The 23,879-nt window shown below is 41.4% G+C and overlaps 1 protein-coding gene across 1 annotated transcript in view; it reads left to right on the top strand.

The window, feature by feature from the left end:
• Window positions 1–8,100: 8,100 nt before the first annotated feature.
• Window positions 8,101–23,879, top strand: part of LOC129654326 (uncharacterized) — a 43,443-nt gene continuing 27,664 nt past the window's right edge. The window contains exons 1-3 of the mRNA XM_055583814.1: window positions 8,101–8,516; window positions 8,685–9,289; window positions 14,658–14,760. Coding sequence (XP_055439789.1) covers window positions 8,101–8,516; window positions 8,685–9,289; window positions 14,658–14,760 — 1,124 coding nt within the window. The remainder of the gene's footprint in view (window positions 8,517–8,684; window positions 9,290–14,657; window positions 14,761–23,879) is intronic.

Here is a 23,879-nt window from a genome sequence, read left to right as displayed (position 1 = left end):
TTTGCCATGAAGTGATGGGACTAGATGCCATGATCTTCGTTTTCTGAATGTTGAGCTTTAAACCAACTTTTTCACTCTCCTCTTTCACTTTCATCAGGAGGCTCTTCAGTTCTTCTTTGCTTTCTGCCATAAGGGTGGTGTCATCTGCATATCTGAGGTTATTGATATTTCTCCCAGCAATCTTGATTCCAGCTTGTGCTTCTTCCAGCCCAGCATTTCTCATGATGTACTCTGCATAGAAGTTAACATAAGCAGGGTGACAATATGCAGCCTTGACGAACTCCTTTTACTATTTGGAATCAGTCTGTTGTTCCATGTCTAGTTCTAACTGTTGCTTCCTGACCTGCATACAGATTCTCCTGCATTCTCAGGAGAAAGGTCAGGTGGTCTGGTATTCCCATCTCTTTCAGAATTTTCCACAGTTTATTGTGATCCACACAGTCAAAGGCTTTGGCATAGTCAATAAAGCAGAAGTAGATGTTTTTCTGGAACTCTCTTGCTTTTTCCATGATCCAGCGGATGTTGACGATTCGATCTCTGGTTCCTCTGCCTTTTCTAAAACTAGCTTGAACATCTGGAAGTTCCTGGTTCACATATTGCTGAAGTTGTCTTGGAGAATTTTGAGCATTACTTTACTAGCGTGTGAAATGAGTGCAATTGTGTGGTAGTTTGAGCATTCTTTGGCATTGCCTTTCTTTGGGATTGGAATGAAAACTACCTTTTCCAGTCCTGTGGCCACTGCTGAGTTTTCCAAATTTGTTGGCATATCGAGTGGAGCACTTTCACAGCATCATCCGTCAGGATTTTAAATAGCTCAACTGGAATTGCATCACCTCCACTAGCTTTGTTCATAGCGATGCTTCGTAAGGCCCACTTGACTTCACATTCCAGGATGTCTGGCTCTAGGTCAGTGATCACACCATCGTGATTATCTTGGTCGTGAAGATCTTTTTTGTACAGTTCTTCTGTGTATTCTTGCCACCTCTTCTTAATATCTTCTGCTTCTGTTAGGTCCATACCATTTCTGTCCTTTATCGAGCTCATCTTTGCATGAAATGTTCCCTTGGTATCTCTAATTTTCTTGAAGAGATCTCTAGTCTTTTCCATTCTACTGTTTTCCTCTATTTCTTTGCACTTATCATGAGGAAGGCTTTCTTATCTCTCCTTTCTAGTCTTTGGAACTCTGCATTCAAATGGGTATATCTTTCTTTTTCTGCTTTGCTTTTTGCTTCTCTTCTTTTCACAGCTATTTGTAAGGCCTCCTCAGACAGCCATTTTTATTTTTTGCATTTCTTTTTCTTGGGATGGTCTTGCTCCCTGTCTCCTATACAATGTCACAAACCTCCATCTATAGTTCATCAAGCACTCTATCAGATCTAGTCCCTTAAATCTATTTCTCACTTCCACTGTATAATCATCAGCGATTTGATTTAGGTCATACCTGAGTGGTCTAGTGGTTTTCCCTACTTTCTTCAATTTAAGTCTGAATTTGACAATAAGGTGGAGAAGGCAATGGCACCCCATCCCAGTACTCTTGCCTGGAAAATCCCATGGACAGAGGAGCCTGGTAGGCTGCAGTCCATGGGGTCACTAAGAGTCAGACACAATTGAGCGACTTCACTTTCACTTTTCACTTTCATGCATTGGAGAAGGAAATGGCAACCCACTCCAGTGTTCTTGCCTGGAGAATCCCAGGGACGGGGGAGCCTGGTGGGCCGCCATCTATGGGCTCGCACAGAGTTGGACACGACTGAAGCTACTTAGCAGCAGCAGCAGTTGGCAATAAGGAGTTCATGATCTGAGCCACAGTGAGCTCCAGTCTTGTTTTTGCTGACTGTACAGAGCTTCTCCATCTTTGGCTGCAAAGAATATTAATCAATCTGATTTCGGTGTTGGACATCTGGTGATGTCCATGTGCAGAGTCTTCTCTTGTGTTGTTGGAAGAGGGTGTTTGCTATGACCTGTGCATTCTCTTGGCAGAACTCTATTAGCCTTTGCCCTGCTTCATTCTGTACTCCATGGCCAAATTTGCATGTTACTCCAGGTGTTTCTTGACTTCCTACTTTTGAATTCCTGTCCCCTATAATTATAAGGACATCTTTTGGGGGGTGTTAACTCTAGAAGGTCTTGTAGGTCTTCATAAAACTGCTCAACTTCAGCTTCTTCAGCATTACGGGTCAGGGCATAGACTTGGATTGCTGTGATATTGAATGGTTTGCCTTGACAAAAACCAGAAATCATTCATCGTTTTTGAGATTGCTGGGGTTCTGTATTTCTTTGTGTTCCATACACTGTGGAGGATGTCTAACAGCCTCCAGAGGTATCTGAGTCCTAATGCCTGCAAACTGGAAATGTTTTCTTATAACTAAAAAAAAAGGTCTTTGAAGAAAAGATCTTGGATGGGAAGATTATCCCCCCACCCCAGGTGGGGCCCTAAATGTAACCACATTTAATTCTCACGAGAAGCATGCAGAGGGAGACCTGAGAACAGCAGAAAGGAGGTGAGACTGCTGAGGCCGCGTGCCAGGGTGCTGGCTTGGAGGACGCAGGAGGGGGCCACAAGCCACAGCATGCAGCTCTGGAAGCTGAAGAAGGCGCGGAAACGGATTCCCTTCCAGTACATCTTGCGGGGAATGTGGCCCTGCCTGTAACCTGATCTCAGACTCTGACCTCCAGAACTCAAAGAACACAGATGTGTTGTTTTAAACAGTAATTGTGTGAATGTTTGCGTCACATCGAAATTTCTGTTAAAATACTACTCCAGAGGTGACAGCATTAGCCAGTGGGGGCCACTGAGAAGTGATTAGGTCACCAGGGTGGAGGCCTTATGACTGGGGTTAGTGTCCTTATGGAAAAAGACCCAGTAAAATTTGCTCACCCCGCTGCCCCAGGAAGTTACCGCTAGAGGGCACTGTCTGCAAACCAGAAAGCTGGTTCTCCCCAGACACCACCTCCGCCAGGGTCTTGATCTTGGTCTTCCCAGATTCCAAACTGCGAGAAACAAATCTGTTGTTTCCAGGCTGCCTTGTCTGGAGTGTTTGTTATAGCCGCCCGAAGCCACTACGACAAACACCAGGTTTGCTGTACTTTGTGAAAGCAGCCACGGAAAAGCTAAGACAGAGGGGCTCTCGCCCCTGACTGCACAGCAGCATAACCTGGGCAACTTGCAAATCAGAATTGTATGGATGGGACCTGAAAACCACTACTCTAACGGCCCCTTGGGTGATTGTGATGGGAAAGTGGATGGAACAGAATCACATTAGAATAGACACAAAGCATAGCGTTCCTTGTGTTCAAGGAAAACTCTCAAACTGCCCCAAAATGTAGACACACTAGTCTGCTGCTGCTGCTAAGTCGCTTCAGTCATGTCTGACTCTGTGAGACCCCATAGACGGCAGCCCACCAGGCTCTCCGGTCCCTGGGATTCTCCAGGCAAGAACACTGGAGTGGGTTGCCATTTCCTTCTCCAATGCATGAAAGTGAAAAGTGAAAGTGAAGTCGCTCAGTCGTGTCCAACTCTAGCGACCCCATGGACTGCAGCCCACCAGGCTCCTCTGTCCGTGGGATTTTCCAGGCAAAAGTACTGGAGTGGGGTACCATTGCCTTCTCCGTTGGGACTTATAAGTAATCTCAATTACTTAAAAGAAAGATGTCACGTAGGGTTTCTGTTTACATCTTTGTCATCTTTCTTATGTTCAAATGTTTATAATATAGAAGGGAGTCATCAAGGAGAATTTAGAAAATGCAGGAAGATAATATGTAACACGTATCAGTCACATGTACTTATACTACTCAATGATAACCATTATTAATTCTTTAATTTGCTTGTAATCTTTCTTTATATTTCTTTATACACATATACCTTTTTAAAATAGCTATTATTTTTATACAGTTATTATTCTTAAAGTTATTATTATTTTATAGATTTATAATATATTTCCTGTAGACAGACTTAATATATATAGTGTATCAGTTTTTTACTTTCTTAAGGGAAAAAATGTAATTGCAAGAGATCCATGATTTTTTTTAAAACTTCGGTTATCTATGGAAATACTGTATTAACTATAGATAAAATACTATATCACCTAACTTTACTTGTAGTGTTGAGCAACTCTGTTCACCTCTGGCCTTACATTTTTTATCTGAAAAGCAGGAACTGCAACAATTGTTCTAGAAGCTATTCCTAGCAACAGCATTCTAATTTTGTTTCATTTGCTTTTTTGTGTGGTTAAGCATGAGATGTAAGTCAGTTTAAGTCTACCATGTTTAAATGTACTGTCTCCACCATTATAATGAGAAAGGAATAAAAGATACTATCTTTGCAAGGCTACTTCGGGAATATGGTTTGTAACACATTTACAGTGTGAAGCTTCCGAAAGCCAAGAGGAAACAAAGCGCCCTCCTCCCTGCGCCTGGCGGTTCCGGATCCCTGTGTCGGGTGTGGCTCCACAGTGACTCTCCTGAGGTCTGGCAGGCGCCTACCAGGTGCAAGCAGAGGTGGCGGGGCTCCCAGGACCAACATCAGAAAGGCGGCTTAACTATGCTTCGTTAAGCCATTCTCTTTCAGGTTTCCACAAATGCCTAACCTGTAGAGAGGGGCAAGCCCCTTCTGAGAGCGTTCACAGGTCCCTTCATGCTGCTGTGCCCACTTCTGAAAAGCAGAATGCACATATACCCATTGAGGAGGCAAAGGATCATCTAACATTATTTCATTTAACGAAGTCCCCATTGGTTCATTTATTTTTATTCTTTGGTTGCATTTTGTCGCATACAAGAGCTTAGTTAGTTCCCTGGCCAGAAATCGAACCCATGCTCCCTGGAGTGGAAGCACAGAGTCTTAACCACGGGACCTCCAGGGAAGTCGCTGCAACTCTTCATTTAATGACATCCCCAGACACCTCCCTCTACCCTATCATCATTCCTAAAGTTTGCAGGAGAGCTACTACAGAGCTCAAGGCCTATACTCTCCACTCTCTCCTCATTTTCTCATTGGTACTTTCACAAAATCTTTAGGGGGATTTGGAGGAACCACTAGTGTTTAAGCCCCTACTTCACTCAAAGCCTTGACTCTTAAGTTCTATTCCTCTCAGGACCTTAGGAAGTTCACAGTCAATAACCTCCCATCCCTTTGAACTCTGTCACTAAAATGATCTCAAAGCTAAGGGTTAGACAGTGAACAGATCCACTTCATAGGTCAGTTTGTCTACCTGATTTAGGAAAGTTTTCTGTGCAGACACTTGTAGGTCATTCTTTTCAGAGGCAAATCCTGCTTTGTTTCCAGAACCTAACATTATTAAAATCTCTCATAACCTTCCCAAGATTTGGTAAATCCACACTGGGGGAGGAATAGCAGAGACATGTTAAATGCATCTGACAGCAACACCCATTTATTTTATTCAGCATTTAATGGTATGTATTATGCACCTAATATAGGTCCAGAACTGTCTCAGTATTGGAGATACAGCAAGAAAACTATCTATGTCCAATGGAACTCATACAGAAAAATAGAAAACAAGACTCAAAACCTTGCAAATGGAACCTCCTTTTTGTCAAATCAAAATAAGCTGAAGAAATCCATGTGAAAGTCTTTAATCTAGAATAATTTGATGGATCCCAGGTGTAGAAATTTTAGAGATCATAAGAACATTTCAGTAAAACCCAACCTTTAAATCTGATATACCAACTGAAACTAGGAAACCAAAAAATAGCCTTATCTCTTTCCTACCTTTTATGTATGTAACATATGTATGTTACATACATGTACCTTTTAAAAATCGGATGAGGAAACACACAACTTACTTACAAACCTAAAAATACACAGGAAACTTTTCTCAGTTTTATTGAAATATAATTAAATGGATTCTCCTTTCACAAATAATTGCCAACAATAAACCACAGATTATTTCTGTTACATCACTGTTCCACAAATACAAGAACTAAAAGAAATTTCAGTTCTCTCTCATTGTGTTTCCTTTCATTGTCTTTATAACTCCCTTAATTGCATTATCATGGATGGAATATCTGGATTTTATAACCCAAGACACTAAGGTATTTCTTTTATACATCACACCCACACTTTGGGTTTTATATGCTCTTCCAAGAATTCAAAAAATTGTGTTGGTCTGGGAGGAAGAAGAAATTCCATGGTTTGTGTATCCCAGAATATATTTAGCATATTTCAGATATAAAATTGCTTAAATGTTTATAAAGTATAATAGTTCCACCTGATAATTTTGACTTTATAAGGAGAATTTTCATTTCCTCACCATCCTCTCACACCTTTACTCTGTGTGATACAGGCTCTGTCCCAGCCATTCTATGAACAAAGTAACATTTGAAATGCAGGTTGCATGTAAATTTTTTTCTTTGCCTGGTTCGAATGTAACATAGGGTCAATATAGAAAGCTGAAAAGCACAAGGAAAATGAAGTATCCATAATCCTATCAACTATTACTTAATTTTGGAATATTTCCAGCTAATCCCTTTATGTGTATCAAGTAGTACTTTTGTTTTAATAGAAGGAATGACAAAAGTTATGAAGTGGTTTGGAGTCTGTTTTGTCCACTTAAAATATATCATAGTTTCCCACATTGATATTTTTTAAGCTGCTGCACAGAATTCCATCCCTTAAATTACCTATTATAGAATCCTTAAGACTTCTGCTAAGTACATAGGGCTTAAATTTTTTCCCCAAAACTATAAATCTTTGCTCACAGATGATTCTTTGGGATACACTCTAAATGGGACGGCTAAATTGTTAAGAAGTCATGTTCATTTTAAAACTTGTGGCATATAAAATGTTATGTTAAATATAAAAATTTGAGAGTACTGGTCTCCCAATATATTTACTCACATTGGTTTCCCTTTTTAGTTTTTCTCAACTAAGAATAAGAAACTGTCAACTCCTTTTGTCTGCTCTTTACTGCCAGTCATGTTACTTTTGTCTTTCTTCTACTAAGCATACAGGTTTACTTCTAAGTTTACAAATACATTGTGCTCACTCTTGATTTTGCAGCATCTTTGCAAGACTGTTTCAACAGAAAAGTTCTCCCCCTTGCCACTTTACCTAACCAATTCCTACCCCTCCCAACTCTAATGACATTCATTGCTTCCAAGAATTTTGCACTTAATGCATCCTTGTCCTCAACTTTTCAATAAAAGTGTATTTCATCTTTAATAAAACATTTAGTCGTTCAATGACAAGGGTTCCTGAGAGTAGAAACCCATAAGATCATGGCATCTGGTCCCATCACTTCATGGGAAATAGATGGGGAAACAGTGGAAACAGTGTCAGATTTTATTTTTTTGGGGGGGGGGGCTCCAAAATCACTGCAGATGGTGATTGCAGCCATGAAATTAAAAGACGCTTACTCCTTGGAAGGAAAGTTATAACCAACCTAGATAGCATATTCAAAAGCAGAGACATTACCAACAAAGGTCCGTCTAGTCAAGGCTATAGTTTTTCCAGCGGTCATGTATGGATGTGAGAGTTGGACTGTGAAGAAAGCTGAGCGCAGAAGAATTGACGCTTTTGAACTGTGGTGTTGGAGAAGACTCTTGAGAGTCCCTTGGACTGCAAGGAGATCCAACCAGTCCATTCTAAAGGAGATCAGTCCTGGGTGTTCTTTGAAGGACTGATGCTAAAGCTGAAACTCCAGTACTTTGGCCACCTCATGCAAAGAGTTGACTCATTGGAAAAGACTCTGATGCTGGGAGGGATTGGGGGCAGGAGGAGAAGGGGACGACAGAGGATCAGATGGCTGGATGGCATCACTGACTCGATGGACGTGAGTTTGAGTGAACTCCGGGAGTTGGTGATGGACAGAGAGGCCTGGGGTGCTGCAATTCATGGGATCGCAAAGAGTCGGACACGACTGAGCGACTGAACTGAAACTGAACTGAACTGATGCGGCCTATGTTATTTAATAATTTACCTTCCCAGGGCACTCTATCGGAAATATGTGGGAGACTGACTGATCCTAGCAATTGGAAGAGCAATGGGCAAATGTTTTCTGATTCTGAAATCTATCAGGCCATGAGAGATTTCAGTAGTAGACGCTCAACCACAACTATAATAGTTTCCTGAATTATCCCTAACTAATGCCAAAGACTGAACAAAGGACCCAGGTGTCTGGACAGTCTGGAATGCCCCAGGTCCAGACTGCAGTCCTGAGGGGTGTCTGGCCGACAGTGACACGCTGCCTGGGCTTAGGTTTTTATCCTCAGGTTGATTCTTTGAATCAGGTTGATTCTGCATTTGATTCTTTAATCCAGACTTCCAGAAAAGGGACAATAATGACCGCGCCAGCCCTTGATTCCTTTCCACCCTCCCTGCGTAGGGTGATAACAGTCTGTTCACCAAGAGGCGGTGAACCAGATATTCCCGTCGAGTCGCCGCGGCTCTCCTTCAGGTCTGCAGGGAGAGGAAGCAGAGACATCCCGTGTGTCGGCGGAGGCGCACAGACGTCTACGAGCCCACCCGGAACCCTCTGCAGCGCCGCGCCCCGCCCCTCCAGGCGCGGGCGCCTCCAGTCCAGGCACACAGATCGCCCCTCCGGGCACTGGAACCTCCCCTCCGGGCGCTGAGACCTCCCCTCCAAGCGCGGGGTCAGCCCCTCCAGGCGCTCGGACCGCTCCTCCGGGCGCTGGAACCTCCCCCCCCCTCCCCCCCGCCCCGGCTGCAGGGACCGCCCCTCCGGGCGCTGGAACCTCCCCTCCGGGAGCGGGGGCCTCCCGTCCAGGCGCACGGACCGCCCCTCCGGGCACACAGATCGCCCCTCCGGGCACTGGAACCTCCCCTCCTGGCTCACGGACCGCCGCCCGGGAGCAGGGACCGCCCATCCAGCGCGGGAACCGCCCCCCCGGGTGCGGGGGCCGCCCCTCCGGGCTCTAGAACCTCCCCTTCGGCCTGGGGCCGCCCCTCCAGGCTCACGGAGCTCCCCTCCAGGCGCGGGGACCGGCCCCGGCGCCGAGGCCCCGCCTTTCAGCCTGCCCACTGGCCCCGCTAGACCCTCACCCCGCCCCCGGCACGGCCCAGCCACGCCCCCCTCCCCCCGCCCCCCGCGTTACCACTCTGGACACCTTGTGAGTCTGGGGATTGTTGCGTCTGGCAACCGAGCTCAGAGCTCCGTCGGGCTGGGCTCAGCTTTCCCGCTGGTCTCTCCGAAAGTGACAGAGGCTTTCGTATCGCGCAAGCCCTCTCCTTGGTCGCCCCGAGAGTCCCCTTTTTTCTGGTGCCTCGTAGGGATGCTTTTGGTGATCCTCGTGCTCCTGCTGCCCTCCGTCTCCGGTAGGAGCCTGTAGAGTGTGCGCGCTGGTGGGGAACCGGAGCGGCTCGCGAGGCCGGCGACTGGAACCGAGGGTGGGAGGAGATTTGCTTTTAGTCTCTCGGGAGAGTCGTGGGGCTGCGTCCACTCCGGGGTCATAAGGAATTGCGGTAGAAAGCGTGACCAAAGGGGACCACATAGCCCTAGAAGAGACGTCTTGCTTGTTGGTGCGCACTCAGCGGTGCGGGGTGATGCGTGCAGCCGGGATTTACCAAGGGGCAAACTGGGTCACTAGCAAAAGCTTGCAGGGTTTCTGGGACTGAGCCTCTTGGGGACGGGCCTGCTGGCCTGTTGTTGGTGGTGATGGCTTGCTTTTGAGTTCCCAGGTTCCTGGGGATATTGGTAGACTGGTTCTGTGCCTGTGTATGTGTGGAGGGAGGGGAGAGGGTGGGCGGGGAGGTTTGCTGTCTGTACTCTGGGCAGGTTTCTAACAGGAGTGAGTATTTGTATCCTGCTCCCTGGGCCGGAGCGGGGGTGGGGGGGGGTGGGGAAGGGGGTCCGTGCAGGGTGTTCTCTAGTGTGACTTTTGTAGAAGTGGCCACCCAGCGGTGCCAAGTTGGGAACCTCGTGTGGTGCATATAATGGTCAGGTGGGAGAAGTCGCTGTGTACTCTGCCTACACCCCTACGTTCCCAGCCCCGCTTGGTGATGGAGGCTGTGGGCTCAGAATCCAGGAGGTAGCATGAGAAGTCACCATCCTTGTGCCCCGGGTGCTCATACCATTGACACTGGCAGCAGCAAGGCACCAGTGACCACAGAGGCATAAGAAGTGATAAAGTGGCCACTGGGCATATTATCCTGACAGAGGCAGTGGAGGGTGAAAAGTGCTCACTTGCCTTGATTACCAGAGGCAGCGCTGGACTATCCAGGTGACTCAGTGGTAAAGAATCTGCCTGCGATACAGGAGACGCCACTCTATCCCTGAGTGGGGAAGATCTCCTGGAGAAAGGCATGACAACTGACTCCAATATTTTTGCCTGGAGAATCCCATGGACAGAGGAGCCTGGCAGGCTACAGCCCATAGCGTCGCAAAGAATTGGACACGACTGAAGCGGCCTAGCATGCATACACATAAGGTCAAGCTGAAAGTCATAGGTAACCCAGAGCCCCCAGCCACCCCAAGACCCAGTCTTGCCCACCAGAAGGCTGAAGACACAGCCTTACCCAAGAGTGGGCCCACATTAACCCTAGGATCCCTGGAACCCCCAAACCAGGTGTAGAACAGGGTCTTGTCTGCCAGGAGGTCAGCATAGATCCCTGACCTGGCCTAATCCATGAAAAGATGGACACCAGCCCCAAGAGCCCCTGAGCCTCAGCCCACCCACTGTGTGTTAACCCCAACTCCAGGACCCTGTCCCTGAAAGCAGGGTCCCTGGGACCTGGTCCTGCCCACCTTGAGCCTGGTACTGCTCACCAGCACTAATGCCAAGACCCACAGAGCCCCAGCCCACCAGCAAGCTGACACAACCTCCAAGATGCCTTGCGCCTCTCAGCCAGCCATGTCGGGATCTGACCCTACCCATCAACTGGTCAACACCAGCTATGGAACCCACCTGTGCCATGACCCCAGCCACCAGCAGGCTGACACCAGTTTGGGGGCCCCTAACTCTGCAGCTGCCACCCTGAGACCAGGTCCTATCCCCCCCCACCCCCAAACAAAAACACCCACACACGTCTCCACATCCAGCCACTTTGTGACCTGGTCCTACCTATCAAAGGGCTGGCTCCAGGACTGGGATTCCCCTGACCTTGCAGCAAATCATATGAAGATCCAGACCTACACACCAGTGACTAGCAGCCTCAACACAGAACAGAGCCTGGCAGTCATCCAGACCAGGAGCCCGGCATTCCTACAGTCGTGCACACAGTAGTCAGACCACCACAGCAGAGGTGTTCGGACAGCCCAACCTACAATTTCTGAAGACAAGATATGGCTTGGCATTCAGTACCTTTCCTTTACAACTGATGATGTGTCTGCAAGCCGGTTTCATCTTCCCCACCAACTAGAATCTTCTTTATATGGCACTTTTTTCAAGTTTGATTAAAAAAAAATGTGTTGTAGAATATAGATGTTCTTGCTTATGAGAATTCTATCAGCCTTTTAGAATGTTAGTTTATACAAACATGGACTTAAGTTTCAGTGAAATTTATTTTGGTATTCCTTTTAAAAAGTAGTTTGTGTGGACAGTGAGAGAAGGGCAGGATGGTCAGGTTTCATTGAGGTCCCACTTTGATCAGAGACTGTAATTATCCTGAAGTTACCATCTGGGCACGGATCTGGGTTTGTGCTTGAGTATGAGAGTTATTTTTAAATTTTGCAAGCAGGTAGAGAGTCCTTGCCTGACTTTTGCAAGTGTACAGAAGATGAATAGTTCTCTTGATACGTATAAAGACTGTTTCATCTTCTTTAAACTCTTCTGGAAAATTGAAAAATTGGGGATTTTCTGGATGCAAATCTATCATATTCTATAATGGCATACTATATAATGCTTCTTGTAAAAGTATAGCATTGCAGGCCAATAATAATTGTACTGTAAGCCATCTGGAAAAAATCTTAGTCAAGATATGCTTACTTTGAAAATCCTCACAGGAATAAAGAATCCAGTATTTTGAATAAGAGAAGAAATTATTCAGATACATAAAGCAAATCAAATACATAAAACAAACAACACTTGTATAATTTAATTATGGGCATGCTATTAACTTGATTTCTTTCTTGGTTCCAGGAAGCTCTGAATGATGTTATACATTTCTATCTAGAATGGAATTGTATAGCATTTCTAGTCCATTTGTTCCCCTAATGTAAAATGAGAACGTATAGCTCAAATTGAGTAAATTTAATGTTATTAGTAAAATCCAACTCTCTTTTTAATAACTGCATCCTTTTTGTTTGTTTGTTTTTTGCTTTTGTTTTGGGCAGTTGATGGAGGTGCATTCATCAAAATACTGGAAATGTTGAAAACATTTTGCCAGTAGGTGGATTTCAGCACATGGTGTAAATGAAATGTCGGACAGAGTATCAGGAGAGGAATATGGAATTTAGAAAATGATAAAAAAGGAGAATAATATTTCACTTGTTTAGAGTTCTCTCTTGACTAGTCTGTCAATCTGAAGACCTAGATCCAAGAAGTAATTACAGTAAAGTTTCCTCAGGGATCAAAAATAGATCCATCTCCCTTCTCCTTTAGGTCCTTAACGTTATAGGAGAGGCCTCTGCATTCTTTTAGCACTTTAGGACTTTAAATATCATAAGATTTCCAAGAGCACAGATAATTAAAAGGAAGAGGACTTCTTGAAGCAGGAATAATACTGTTCTAGGGAAGAACCCCCCACAGAAAAAGGCCAGAGGTAAAATATTCTAAAATCATAGCAATATAGTTTACTGTCAGGATACATTGGATAAACAGCCACTGCAGGAAGCTTTTAAGGGCATGTACAATCCATTAATCAGTGGATGAAGATTAAATCATGTTTACAGTAACATCCAAGAAACCGATTTTTTATGTAAGGTTATTCAAAGTAATAAAATTTGGTATTTAAAGGGTATCCATTTATTTATACAATGTTCAATTCACTAACCTAGACAGCGTATTAAAAAGCAGAGACATTACTTTGCTGACAAAGGTCCTTATAGTCAAAGCTATGGTTTTTCCAGTGGTCATGTATGGATGTGAGAGGTGGACTATAAAGAAAGCTGAGCACCAGAGAATTGATGCTTTTGAACTGTGATGTTGGAGAAGACTCTTGAGAGTCCCTTGACTGCAAGGAGATCCAACCAGTCCATCTTAAAGGAAATCAGTCCTGAATATTCATTGGAAGGACTGATGCTGAAGCTGAAGCTCCGATATTTTGGCCACCTGATGCGAAGAGTGACTCATTAGAAATGATGCTGGGCAAGACTGAAGGCAGGAAGTAAAAGGGAGGACAGAGGATGAGACGGTTGGATGACATTACCAGCTCAGTGGACATCAGTTTGAGCAAGCTCTGGGATATGGTGAAGGGCAGGGAAGCCTAGCATGCTTCAGTCCATGGGGTCGCAAAGAGTTGGATGTGAGCAACTGAACAACAATTCACTAATACAAAACAAATAGAAAGAAGTTATATTTTTAAATACTTTAGTCCATATTTATTTTGACCTGTGAAATTCACAATGTTTATTTGATATTACCTCTTACCCAGTGTGTACAGAGTGTAGTACAGAAAGAAGGCATATGATCTCTGCCCTCTAGGACATTGCCTTCTGAGAGGAAACTGAGCCTAAACTCTGAAAGAGTAATCTGATCAGAGAGCCATATACCTTACAAGACTTGTTAGGGAGAGGTGAGTTTTGAAATGATGAATTTAGAAAGAAGAGGGAATGACACATACCTATAAATACATTTTAAAACCCAAAACATAGATGCTGTCTTTTCAATTGTGTTGAATGAAAGTTCACCTTATTCCTCAACAAACCAAAAAAGCTCATAGATGGTTATTTAAAGTAAGCAAGACACATCCTTTGCTACTACTACCGCATGGGTAAAAGCATGGGCGAGTATGCATGCTCAATTGTGTCCAATTCTTTTCGACCCCATGGACTATAGCCTGCCAGGCTCCTCTGTCCATGGGATTTTGGATTGCCATTTCCTCTTCCAGGGGATCTTCCTAACTGAGGGATTGGACCCAGATCTCCTGCGTCTCCTGCATCCTCAGGCAATTCTTTACCACTTAGCCACCTGGGAAAGCATGAGACAGTCATTGAATCTATTCTGTAGTGCCTACCTGAGGCCAGGCCACAGTCCCTGGCTGATGAAAGAGATAAAGTACTTCACTTGCATGTTCTTATTCTCTCTGTTCCTAGAGGCTTGTGGTGATCCACCAAGATTTAAAACTATGATGCTCCAAGGTGAGCTTAAACCCAATTATCGTCCTGGGGAATGTGTACAATATGAGTGTCGTCTAGGTTTCAAGCCCAAGCTTCCTGCTCTCCCCAGATCTGCTGTTTGTCAAGATAATAATACATGGTCATCTCTCCAGGATGCCTGTGTAGGTAAATAAACAAACAAAAATGTTTTATAGTGCTGGATATTTACACACATCTTAGTGTGCCTATGTTTTTAGATATCTGTGCATTTGTTCAGGCTTTGAAAAATCCCCAGGGAATCTTTTTCTTGGTAATTGTTTACCTGGGTAAATATGAATCTTGTTTGGCCATATAATATGGAAAGAAAATAATAGTTAAATGAATAATAAGATTCCCATGAATTCAAACAAGCAATATAGACTTTTGAATTAGATTTAAATCTATTTTTGAAATTAGTATAAACCAACATATTTGAATATTTTCTTTTAGAAAAATCATGTCCTAATCTAGGAGATCCTGCGAATGGCCAAGTTAACTTCGTGAATGAAAGTGTTCTGTTTGGCTCACAGGCTCACTTTGCTTGCAATCCAGGGTAAGTAAGATGGTCATTACAGAAAATAAGGTTCAGTATTACTAATTCCATTTTTGTTTTGCTCCTCTTTTTAAACATTTCTATAAACTAGATTTCATTTTGTTTTCTGTGTGACAAGTTGTACTTGTAGCCAAACAATTATTGCACTATTTATGAAGACCTGAAAAATGTGTAATTAGAAAGAAGCTTAAATTTAAGTAAAGCAAAACTGTATATTTACTATGTGTGTGTTCAGTCGCTCAGTTGTTTCCAACTCTTTGAAACCCCATGGACTGCCAGGGTTCTGCCAGGCTCCTCTGTCCATGGAGCTTTCCAGGCAAGAATACCTGGGTGGGTTGCCACTTCCTACTCCAGGAGATCTTCCCAACGCAGGGATCGGACCTGCATCTTTTGTGTCTCCTGCGTTGACAGGGGAATTCTTTAACAGTAGCATTACCTGGGAAGCCCATATAACTTACTGTATGTAATAACAAACCTATTGTATAAATTAGAAATGTAGCAATCATGGTAACTTTAGTCTTGACAATAATTTAAAATTGCCAATTCTTAGAGTTGAAATGGGGCTTATGGAACTAGGAAGTAGAACTGTCAACCAAAGATACTCTTATTTTGAGATAATCTGTAGTTTTAAGGATCTAAATTGATTTGCTTAGCCTGGAGGATAATGTTGATCATAATCTCTTAATTGGAAAACCTTATTTTTGACACTGCTACAAAGGAGTGAAACATCTCAAAAAGAGGTACTGAGCATTTAATAATAGCTTTTTTTCCCCCTGTAGGGCTCCTTTAATATTACATATTGGAGATACTGGGCATTTATTTTAAAAATATGATTTTAGAATTAAAATGTAATACACTGGAATGCAGCAGGTTTTCTTAATATTAAGCATCTTTGCCTTTGTTCATCTTAGAGGAAAAATTTTTAGGTTGTCACCACCGAGTATGATACTGTGCTGTGTGTTTCTCGTGTGTGGTACTGATTACCCTGAAGGAGTTTCCATCTGTTCCTAGATTGTTGAATATTTTTTATCATGAAAAATGTAGAATTTTATCAAATGATTCTTCTTCATCAGTTGAGATGATCATGTGGGTTTTTCCTCTTCCTTCTGCTGATGTGATATATTGCATTGATTGATCTTCATGTTGAACCATCCTAGCATTCCAGGAATAATTTCTTCTTGGTCATGGTTTTTAATCCTTTCTATATGCTGATGAACTGTTTGCTAGTATCACATTGAGGATTTTTACATGAGTATTTATAAGAAATACTGTTCTGTAGCTTGGTTACTTGTAATGTCTTAGTCTAGCTTTGGTGTCATTACACTGGTATCAAAATAAATTCAGAAGACTGCCTTCCTCTTCAATTTTAAGCTAAGAATTGGTATTACTTCTCTTTTAAATGTTTGGCAGAACGGTGAAGACATCAGATCCAGTACTTTTTTCATTATTGGGAAATTTTTGATTACTGATTCAATCTCCTCACTCGTCGTAACCAATTCAGATTTTGTATTTTTTAATGAAGTCTTGTAGAGTTTGTGTTTACATGAATTTGTCTTTTACATCTAGGCTGCCCATTTGTTGTCATAAAATTATTCATAGAAGTCTCACAATATTTTTGAATTCTGTAGAACTAAGGGAAATATCACCATTTTCATTTCTGATTTAGGTAATTTGATCTTCCTTTTTGTCTTAGTCCATCTAGCTAAGGGTATATCCGTTTTCTTCCTCTCTTGGAAAACCAACTTTTGGATTCATTCGGTATTCTCTACTAATTTTCCTTCTGCTCTAATCTTTATTGTTTACTTCTTTCTGCTAGTTTTGTGTGTATATCTTTGTTCACTAGTCCCTTAAGTTGTAACATTAGGTTGATTATTTTAGAGCTCTCTTCTTACTTTTAATTAAAGACTATGCTATGCTATGCTAAGTCACTTCAGTCGTGTCTGACTCTGTGCGACCCCATAGACGGCAGCCTACCAGGCTCCCCTGTCCCTGGGATTCTCCAGGCAAGAACACTGGAGTGGGTTGCCATTTCCTTCTCCAATGCATGAAAGTGAAAAGTGAAAGTGAAGTCGCTCAGTCGTGTCCGACTCTTAGCGACCCCATGGATTGCAGCCTACCAGGCTCCTCCGTCCATGGGATTTTCCAAGCGAGAGTACTGGAGTGGGGTGCCATTGCCTTCTCCGAATTAAAGACTAGTTTACCTACAAACTAAATTAGTCCAGGTGCATCAGATAGGGATTTGATATTTCTATACATTTCAAAGTGATTAACATGATAAGTCTAGATACAATTTATCACCATACAAGGTTATTACACTTTATTGACTATTTTTCCCATTATATTCTTGTAACATCTCTTTTGTAACTAGAAATTTGTATCTCTTAATATCACTCATTTAATTAATTTCTCCCTCCACCACTTCCCAGGGCAAACACTGTTTTGTTTTTTGTAACTGGAGTCTTTTCATACTGTTCATGGGGGGAGGCCTGGCATGCTGCAGTCCATGGGGTCACAAAGAGTCGGACACAACTGAGCGACTGAACGGAACTGAACCGAAGGTGGAGTCTGTTTCTGTTTTTTGTTTCTTCATTTGCTTTGTATTTAAATTGCAATTATAAATGATATCATGCAATATTCTATTTTTCTGTCTGACTTGTCTCACTTAGCATAATATTCTATAGGCCAATCCACATTGTCACTAATGACAAGATTTCCCAGCCTTTATGGCTGACTTATAGTCCATTTTGTGTGTGTGTGTGTTCTTAATCCAGTTAGTCTATTGAAGGGTCTTTAAATGAATATAATTATTTTATATTAGTTCAGGTCTGTTCACTCTCTCAGTCATGTCCTACTCCTTTCAACCCCATGGACCTCAGCACGCCAGGCCTCCCTGTCCATCATCAGCTCCCAGAGTTTACTCAAACTCATGTCCATTGAGTTGGTGATGCCATCCAACCATCTCATCCTCTGTCGTCCCCTTCTCCTCCTGCCTTCAATCTTTCCCCGCATCAGGGTGTTTTCAAATGAGTCAATTCTTTGCATTAGGTGGCCAAAGTATTAGAGTTTCAGCTTCAGCCTCAGTCCTTCCAATGAATATTCAGGACTGATTTCCTTTAGGATGGACTAGTTGGATCTCCTTGCTGTCCAAGAGACTCTCCAGAGTCTTCTCCAACACCACAGTTCAAAAGCACCAATTCTTCAGCACTCAGCTTTCTTTATAGTCCAACTCTCACTGGAAAAACCACAGCTTTGACTAGATGGAACTTTCTTTGCAAAGTAATATCTCTGCTTTTTAATATGCTGTCTAGGTTGGTTATAACTTTTCTTCCAAGGAGCAAGCATCTTTTCATTTCATGGCTGCAGTCACCATCTGCAGTGATTTTGGAGCCCCTCAAAATAAAGTCTGCCACTGTTTCTACTGTTTCCCCATCTATTTCCCATGAAGTGATGGGACAAGATGCCATGATCTTTGTTTTCTGGATGTCAAGTTTTAAGCCAACCTTTTCACTCTCCTCTTTCACTTTCATCAAGAGGCTCTTTAGTTCTTCTTCACTTTCTGCCATAAGGGTGGTGTCATCTGTATATCTGAGGTTATTGATATTTCTCTTGGGAGCCTATGCTTCATATTAGTTAGCCTACTAAAATGAATATAATCATTTTAACAGTGTTAACTCTTCTAATCAATGAGCATGGTATATCTTTCCATATTTTTCTGTCATCTTCAATTTCTCTCATTGTACATTACAGTACTCCAAGTAAAGTAGAGGTCTTTTTAGAAACACAACAGATTTCTGAATACTAATTTTTTATCCTTCAACTTTACTGAATTTATTCAGTTCTGTTCAGTCACTCAGGCATTTCCAACTCTTTGTGACCCCATGGACTACAGCATGGCAGAGTTCCCTGTCCATCATCAACTCCCGAGCTTGCTCAAACTCATGTCCATTGAGTCAGTGATGCCATCCAACCATCTCATCCTCTGTCATCCCCTTCACCTGCCTTCAATCTTTCCCAGCATCGGGATCTTTTCCAGTGAGCCAGTTTTTCACATCAGGTGACCAAAGTATTGGCGCGTCAGCTTCATCACCAGTCCTTCCAATGAATATTTAGGGTTTATTTCCTTTAGGATTGACTAGTTTGATCTCCTTGCTCTCCAAGGGACTCTCAAGAGTCTTCTCCAGCATCACAGTTTAAAGGTATCAAATCTTCAGCACTCAGACTTTTTTATTGTCTGGCTCTCACATCCATACATGACTACTGGAAAAACTGTAGCTTTGACTAGATGGACCTTTGTTGGCAAAGTACTGTCTCTGCTTTTTAATACACTGTCTAGGTTTGTCATTGCATTTCTTCCATGGGGCAAACATCTTTTAATTTCATGGTTGCAATCACTGTCCACAGTGATTTTGGAGCCCAAGAGAATAAAGTCTGTCGCTCTTTGCGCTATTTCTCCATCTATTTGCCATGAAGTGATGGAACCAGATGCCATGAACTTCAGTTTTTGAATGTTGAGTTTTAAGCCAGGTTTTTCACTCTTCTGTTTCACCTTCATCAAGAGGATCTTTAATTCCTCTTCACTTTCTACCATAAGGGAGGTGTCATCTGGGTACCTGAGGTTGTTGATATTTCTCCTGGCAATCTTGATTCCAGCTTGTGCTTTATCCATCCCGGAATTTCACAGGAGGTACTCTGCATATAAGTTAAGTAATATATTATCTTAAATATTACCTATATTATACTGAGGTATGTTCCCTTTATGGGGAATGTCCCAGGTGGTTCAGTGGTAAAGAATCTGCCTCAATGCAGAAGCCATAGGAGATGAAGGCTCAATCCCTGGGCTGGGAAGATACACTGGAGAAGGAAATGACAAGCCACTCCAGTATTCTTGCCTAGAGAAACCCATGGACAGGTGAGCCTGGCTGGCCATAGTCCATACAGTCACAAAGAGTGGGACACACCTGGGCATGCATGCAATGCTTTCTTCCTTCCTTCTATTTCCATGTTGTTAAGAGTTTTTATCATAGATGGATCTGGAATCTGTTAAAAGCTTTTTGCATCTGTGAGATAATCTATGATTTTTATTCTTCCATGTGTTATTATAGTGTATCACATTGACTGATTTGTGACTTTGAACCATCCATGCAGCCCTGGTAGGGCTTTCCTGGTAGCTCAGCTATTAAGGAATCCACCTGCAATGCAGGAGACCCCAGTTGGATTCCTGGGTGGAGAAGATCCCCTGGAGGAGGGCATGTTAATACACTCCAGTATTCTTGCCTGGAGAATCCCCATGGACAGAGGAACCTATAGGGTGACAGTCCATGGGGTCACAAAGAGTCAGACATGACAGAGCGACTAAGCACAGCACATGCACCCCTCAGATAAATCCCATTTAATCATGGTGTATGAGCCTTTTAAAGTATTTTTTTATATTTTTGTTAATATTTTACTAAGCATTTTTGTATCTAAGTTCATCAAGGATATTGGTCTGTAATTTTCTTTTGCTCTAATTTTCTTTTGGTGTCTTTGTCTGGCTTAAGTATTAGAGTGATTCCAGCCTTTTATAATGCATTTCAAAGTGTTTCTTTCATTTAAATTTTTTGAAATAGTTTGAGAAGGATAGGTGTTCTCTTTCAATCAATAAGGCATAGTTAGTTTGCAGTATTCTATTAGTTTCAGGGGTTCAGTTCAGTTCAGTCACTCAGTCGTATCCAACTCTTTGCAACCCCATGAGTCGCAGCACACGGGCCTCCCTCCCACCAACTCCCGGAGTTCACTTAAACTCAGGTCCATCGAGTTGGTGATGCCATCCAGCCATCTCATCCTCTGTCGTCCCCTTCTCCTTCTGCCCCCAATCCCTCCCAGCATCAGAGTCTTTTCCAATGAGTCAACTCTTCACATGAGGTGGCCAAAGTACTGGAGTTTCAGCTTTACCATCATTCCTTCCAAAGAAATCCCAGGACTGATCTCCTTTAGAATGGGACTGGTTGGATCTCCTGTACAATAAAGCAATTCAAAACTTTAATAGATTAGACTTGATTTATCATTATTATAAAATATTGGCCATATTACCTGGGTTATATAATATATTGTTAGTTTGAGAAGGATAAGTGTCAACTCTTCTCACAGTGTTTGATAGAAGTCACCTTATGTGACTTTTGTTTGTTGAGAGTTTTTTTGTTAGTGACTTAATTTCATTACTGATAATTAATTAGTTAATATTTTCTCTTTCTTCCTGGTAGAGTCTTAGGAGATTGTGCGTTTCAAGGAATTTGTGCATTTCTTCTTAGCTGTTCATTTTATTGCCATATAGTTGTTCATGGTAACCTTTTATGATCCTCTTTGTTTCTTTAGTGTTGGTTGTAAGTTTTACATTTTGATTTCTGATGTTACTGATTTAGACCCTCTTTTTTTTTTTTTAATTGATGAGTCAGGCTAAATGCTTTAGCATTTTTTTTAATGTTTTCCAAGTACCAGGTCTTTTTATCTTTCATCTTTTTTTTTTATATTTTCTATTTCATTTATTTCTGCCTTGATCTCTAAGATATTTTTTTCCTTCTACTAACTTTTGATTTTGTTTGTTCTTCATTTCCTACTTCCTTGAGGTGTAAGTTAGGTTGTTTAATTGAGATTTTTCTTGTTTCCTAAGGTAAGCTTCTATTGCTATAAAGTTTCCTCCTGGAACTGCTTTTGCTGCATCTCATAGACTTTAAGTCATTGTATTTTTGTTTTCATTTGTCTCCAGTTTTTAAAAAAATTGTTCTTTGGTTACATGAACGGTCCGTTCATTGTTTAGCAGCATAATGTTGAGCCTCCTTAGTGTTTATAGCTGATTTCTGGTCTCATGTCTTTGTTGTCAGAAAGAATGCTTGATATGATTTCAATTTTCTTTACCAAAGCTTGTTTTGTGGCCTAGAGTATGACCTACCCTGGAGGAAGTTCCATGTGTCCTTGAAAAGAATCTATATTCTTTTGGTTTTGGATCTATGTTCCATACATATTTATTATGTTCATCTGATATAATGCATCATTTAAAGCCAATGCTTCCTTATTGATTTTCTGTCTGTATGTCCTTTGATGTATGTGTGTTGTTAAAGTCCTATTTGATTGTTGTGTTGCTGTCAATTTCTCCCTTTATATCTGTTATATTTCCCTTATGTATTTAGCGGATTGTCTATTATATACATATGTATTTACAATTGCTGTATCTCCTTCTTGGACTGATCCCTTGATCATTATGTATGGTTCTACTTTGTCTCTTCTGCAGTCTTTGTTTTAACTCTATTTGGTCTGAGATAAGTATTTGGGTTATAACTTTCTTTTGTTTTCCATTTACATAGAATACATTTTTTTATTCCTCCATTTTCAGACTTTGTGCCTTTATATCTGAAGTGAGTCTTTTTGGTGCAGCATATCATTAGATCTTGTTTTTTACCCCTTTACCCACTCCATGTCTTTTTACCATTGTTTCTTTTACATTTAAAATAATAATTGGTAGGTATCCATGTTTCGTCATTTTCTTAATCATTTACTTAATCATTAATCATTAATGATTTTCTTAATCATTTGTTACTGCAGTTCTCATTCATTCTTCTTTTGCTATCTTTTTTTGTGATTTGATGAGTATCTTTAATGTTGAGTTTGGATTTGTTTCTTTTGTGTGTGTGTGTGTATGTATGTATTATAGATTTTTGGTTTGTGATGACCATGAGGTTTTTATATAAAACTTCATGATTGCTTAACATTGCTGATTTCTTAAGTTCAAATACATTCCAACTACACTTATTTTTACTCCTCTCCTCTCATGTTTAATGTTTTTGACATCATATTTTATAGTTCATTGTTTTGTGCATCCCTTACCACCTTCTTATTTTATATGTGTGTGTGTGTGTGTGTGTGTGTGTGTGTATGATTTGACTACTTTTGTCTTTTAACCTTCCTACTAGTTTTATAAATGGTTTATCTACTACCTTTCCTGTATGTTTCCCTTTACAAATAAGATAATTCCTTCACAATCTTCATATTTTTTAGTTGTGGCCTTTTCTTTTTTACTTAAAAAAATCCTTTTAACATTTTTTTGTGAAGCCCATTTAGTGGTGCTGAATTCTTTTAGTTTTGCTTGTCTGTAACATTCTTTCAAATCTAAATGATATCTTTGCCAGGTACAGGATTTTTATATATAGATTTTTAGCTTTCATCCCTTTAACCTTATCATGCTACTGCCTTTTGATCTTTAAAGTTTCTTCTGAAAATGCTTATAATCATATGGGAGTTTGTTATATGCAGCCAGCTGCTTTTCTTTTGCTGCTTTTAAGATCTCTCTATTTAATTTCTGCCAGTTTGATTGCAATGCATCTTGGTGTGGGTGTCTTTGGGTTCACTGTGTTTGGGACTCTGCTTTATGGACCTAGAAATCTATTTCCTTTCCCATGTTAGGGAAATTTTCAGTTATCTGTTCTTTAATTAAATTCTCTGCTTCTTTCTCTCCCTCTTCTTCTTCTGGGGCCCCATGATGCAAATTATTTAATATGTTTGATATTGTCTCAGAGAGCTCTTAAACCATCTGCATTTTTTTTCAATTTTTTTCTAATCAGCTTTAGTGATTTCCACTATTCCGTCTTCTAGTTGCTGATCCATTGTTCTGAATCATGTAATCTACTGTTGAATCCTTCTGGTGTCATTTTATTACAACTATTATATTCTTCAGTTTTGTTCAGGTTTTTAAAATATTTCATCATCATTTATTAAATTTCTTACTATATTCATACATTCTACTTCTGACTTTTTTGAACTTTCTTATAATCATTACCTTGAACTTTTTATAAGGTATTTTGCTTGTCTCCACTCCAGGTAGTTCTTCTTCTGGGCTACTTCCTTTCCTTAAAGGCTACTTTTCTTGCCTTATTTTACCTAATTCTCTGTGTTTTCTTTTAGCTTTTTTGTTCCTAATTTCCAGCATTACTTTTTTTCTTTTGTGTCTAGTTGATTTTTATAGTGAAATGAATAGTTTCTGCATTATTTCCTTTTTTGTACATTCTATAGCTATTTTGTTTATGGTTACCATTGGGACTACATTTAACTTCCTACAGTTATAGAACTCCAAGTTGAATTAATGCCAAATT

This window comes from Bubalus kerabau, chromosome 5, assembly GCF_029407905.1.
Source record: "Bubalus kerabau isolate K-KA32 ecotype Philippines breed swamp buffalo chromosome 5, PCC_UOA_SB_1v2, whole genome shotgun sequence".
In the NCBI taxonomy this organism is placed as follows: Eukaryota; Metazoa; Chordata; class Mammalia; order Artiodactyla; family Bovidae; genus Bubalus; species Bubalus kerabau.
Note: the sequence above shows the minus strand (reverse complement) of the source record. Positions and strands in the feature narration are given on the sequence as shown.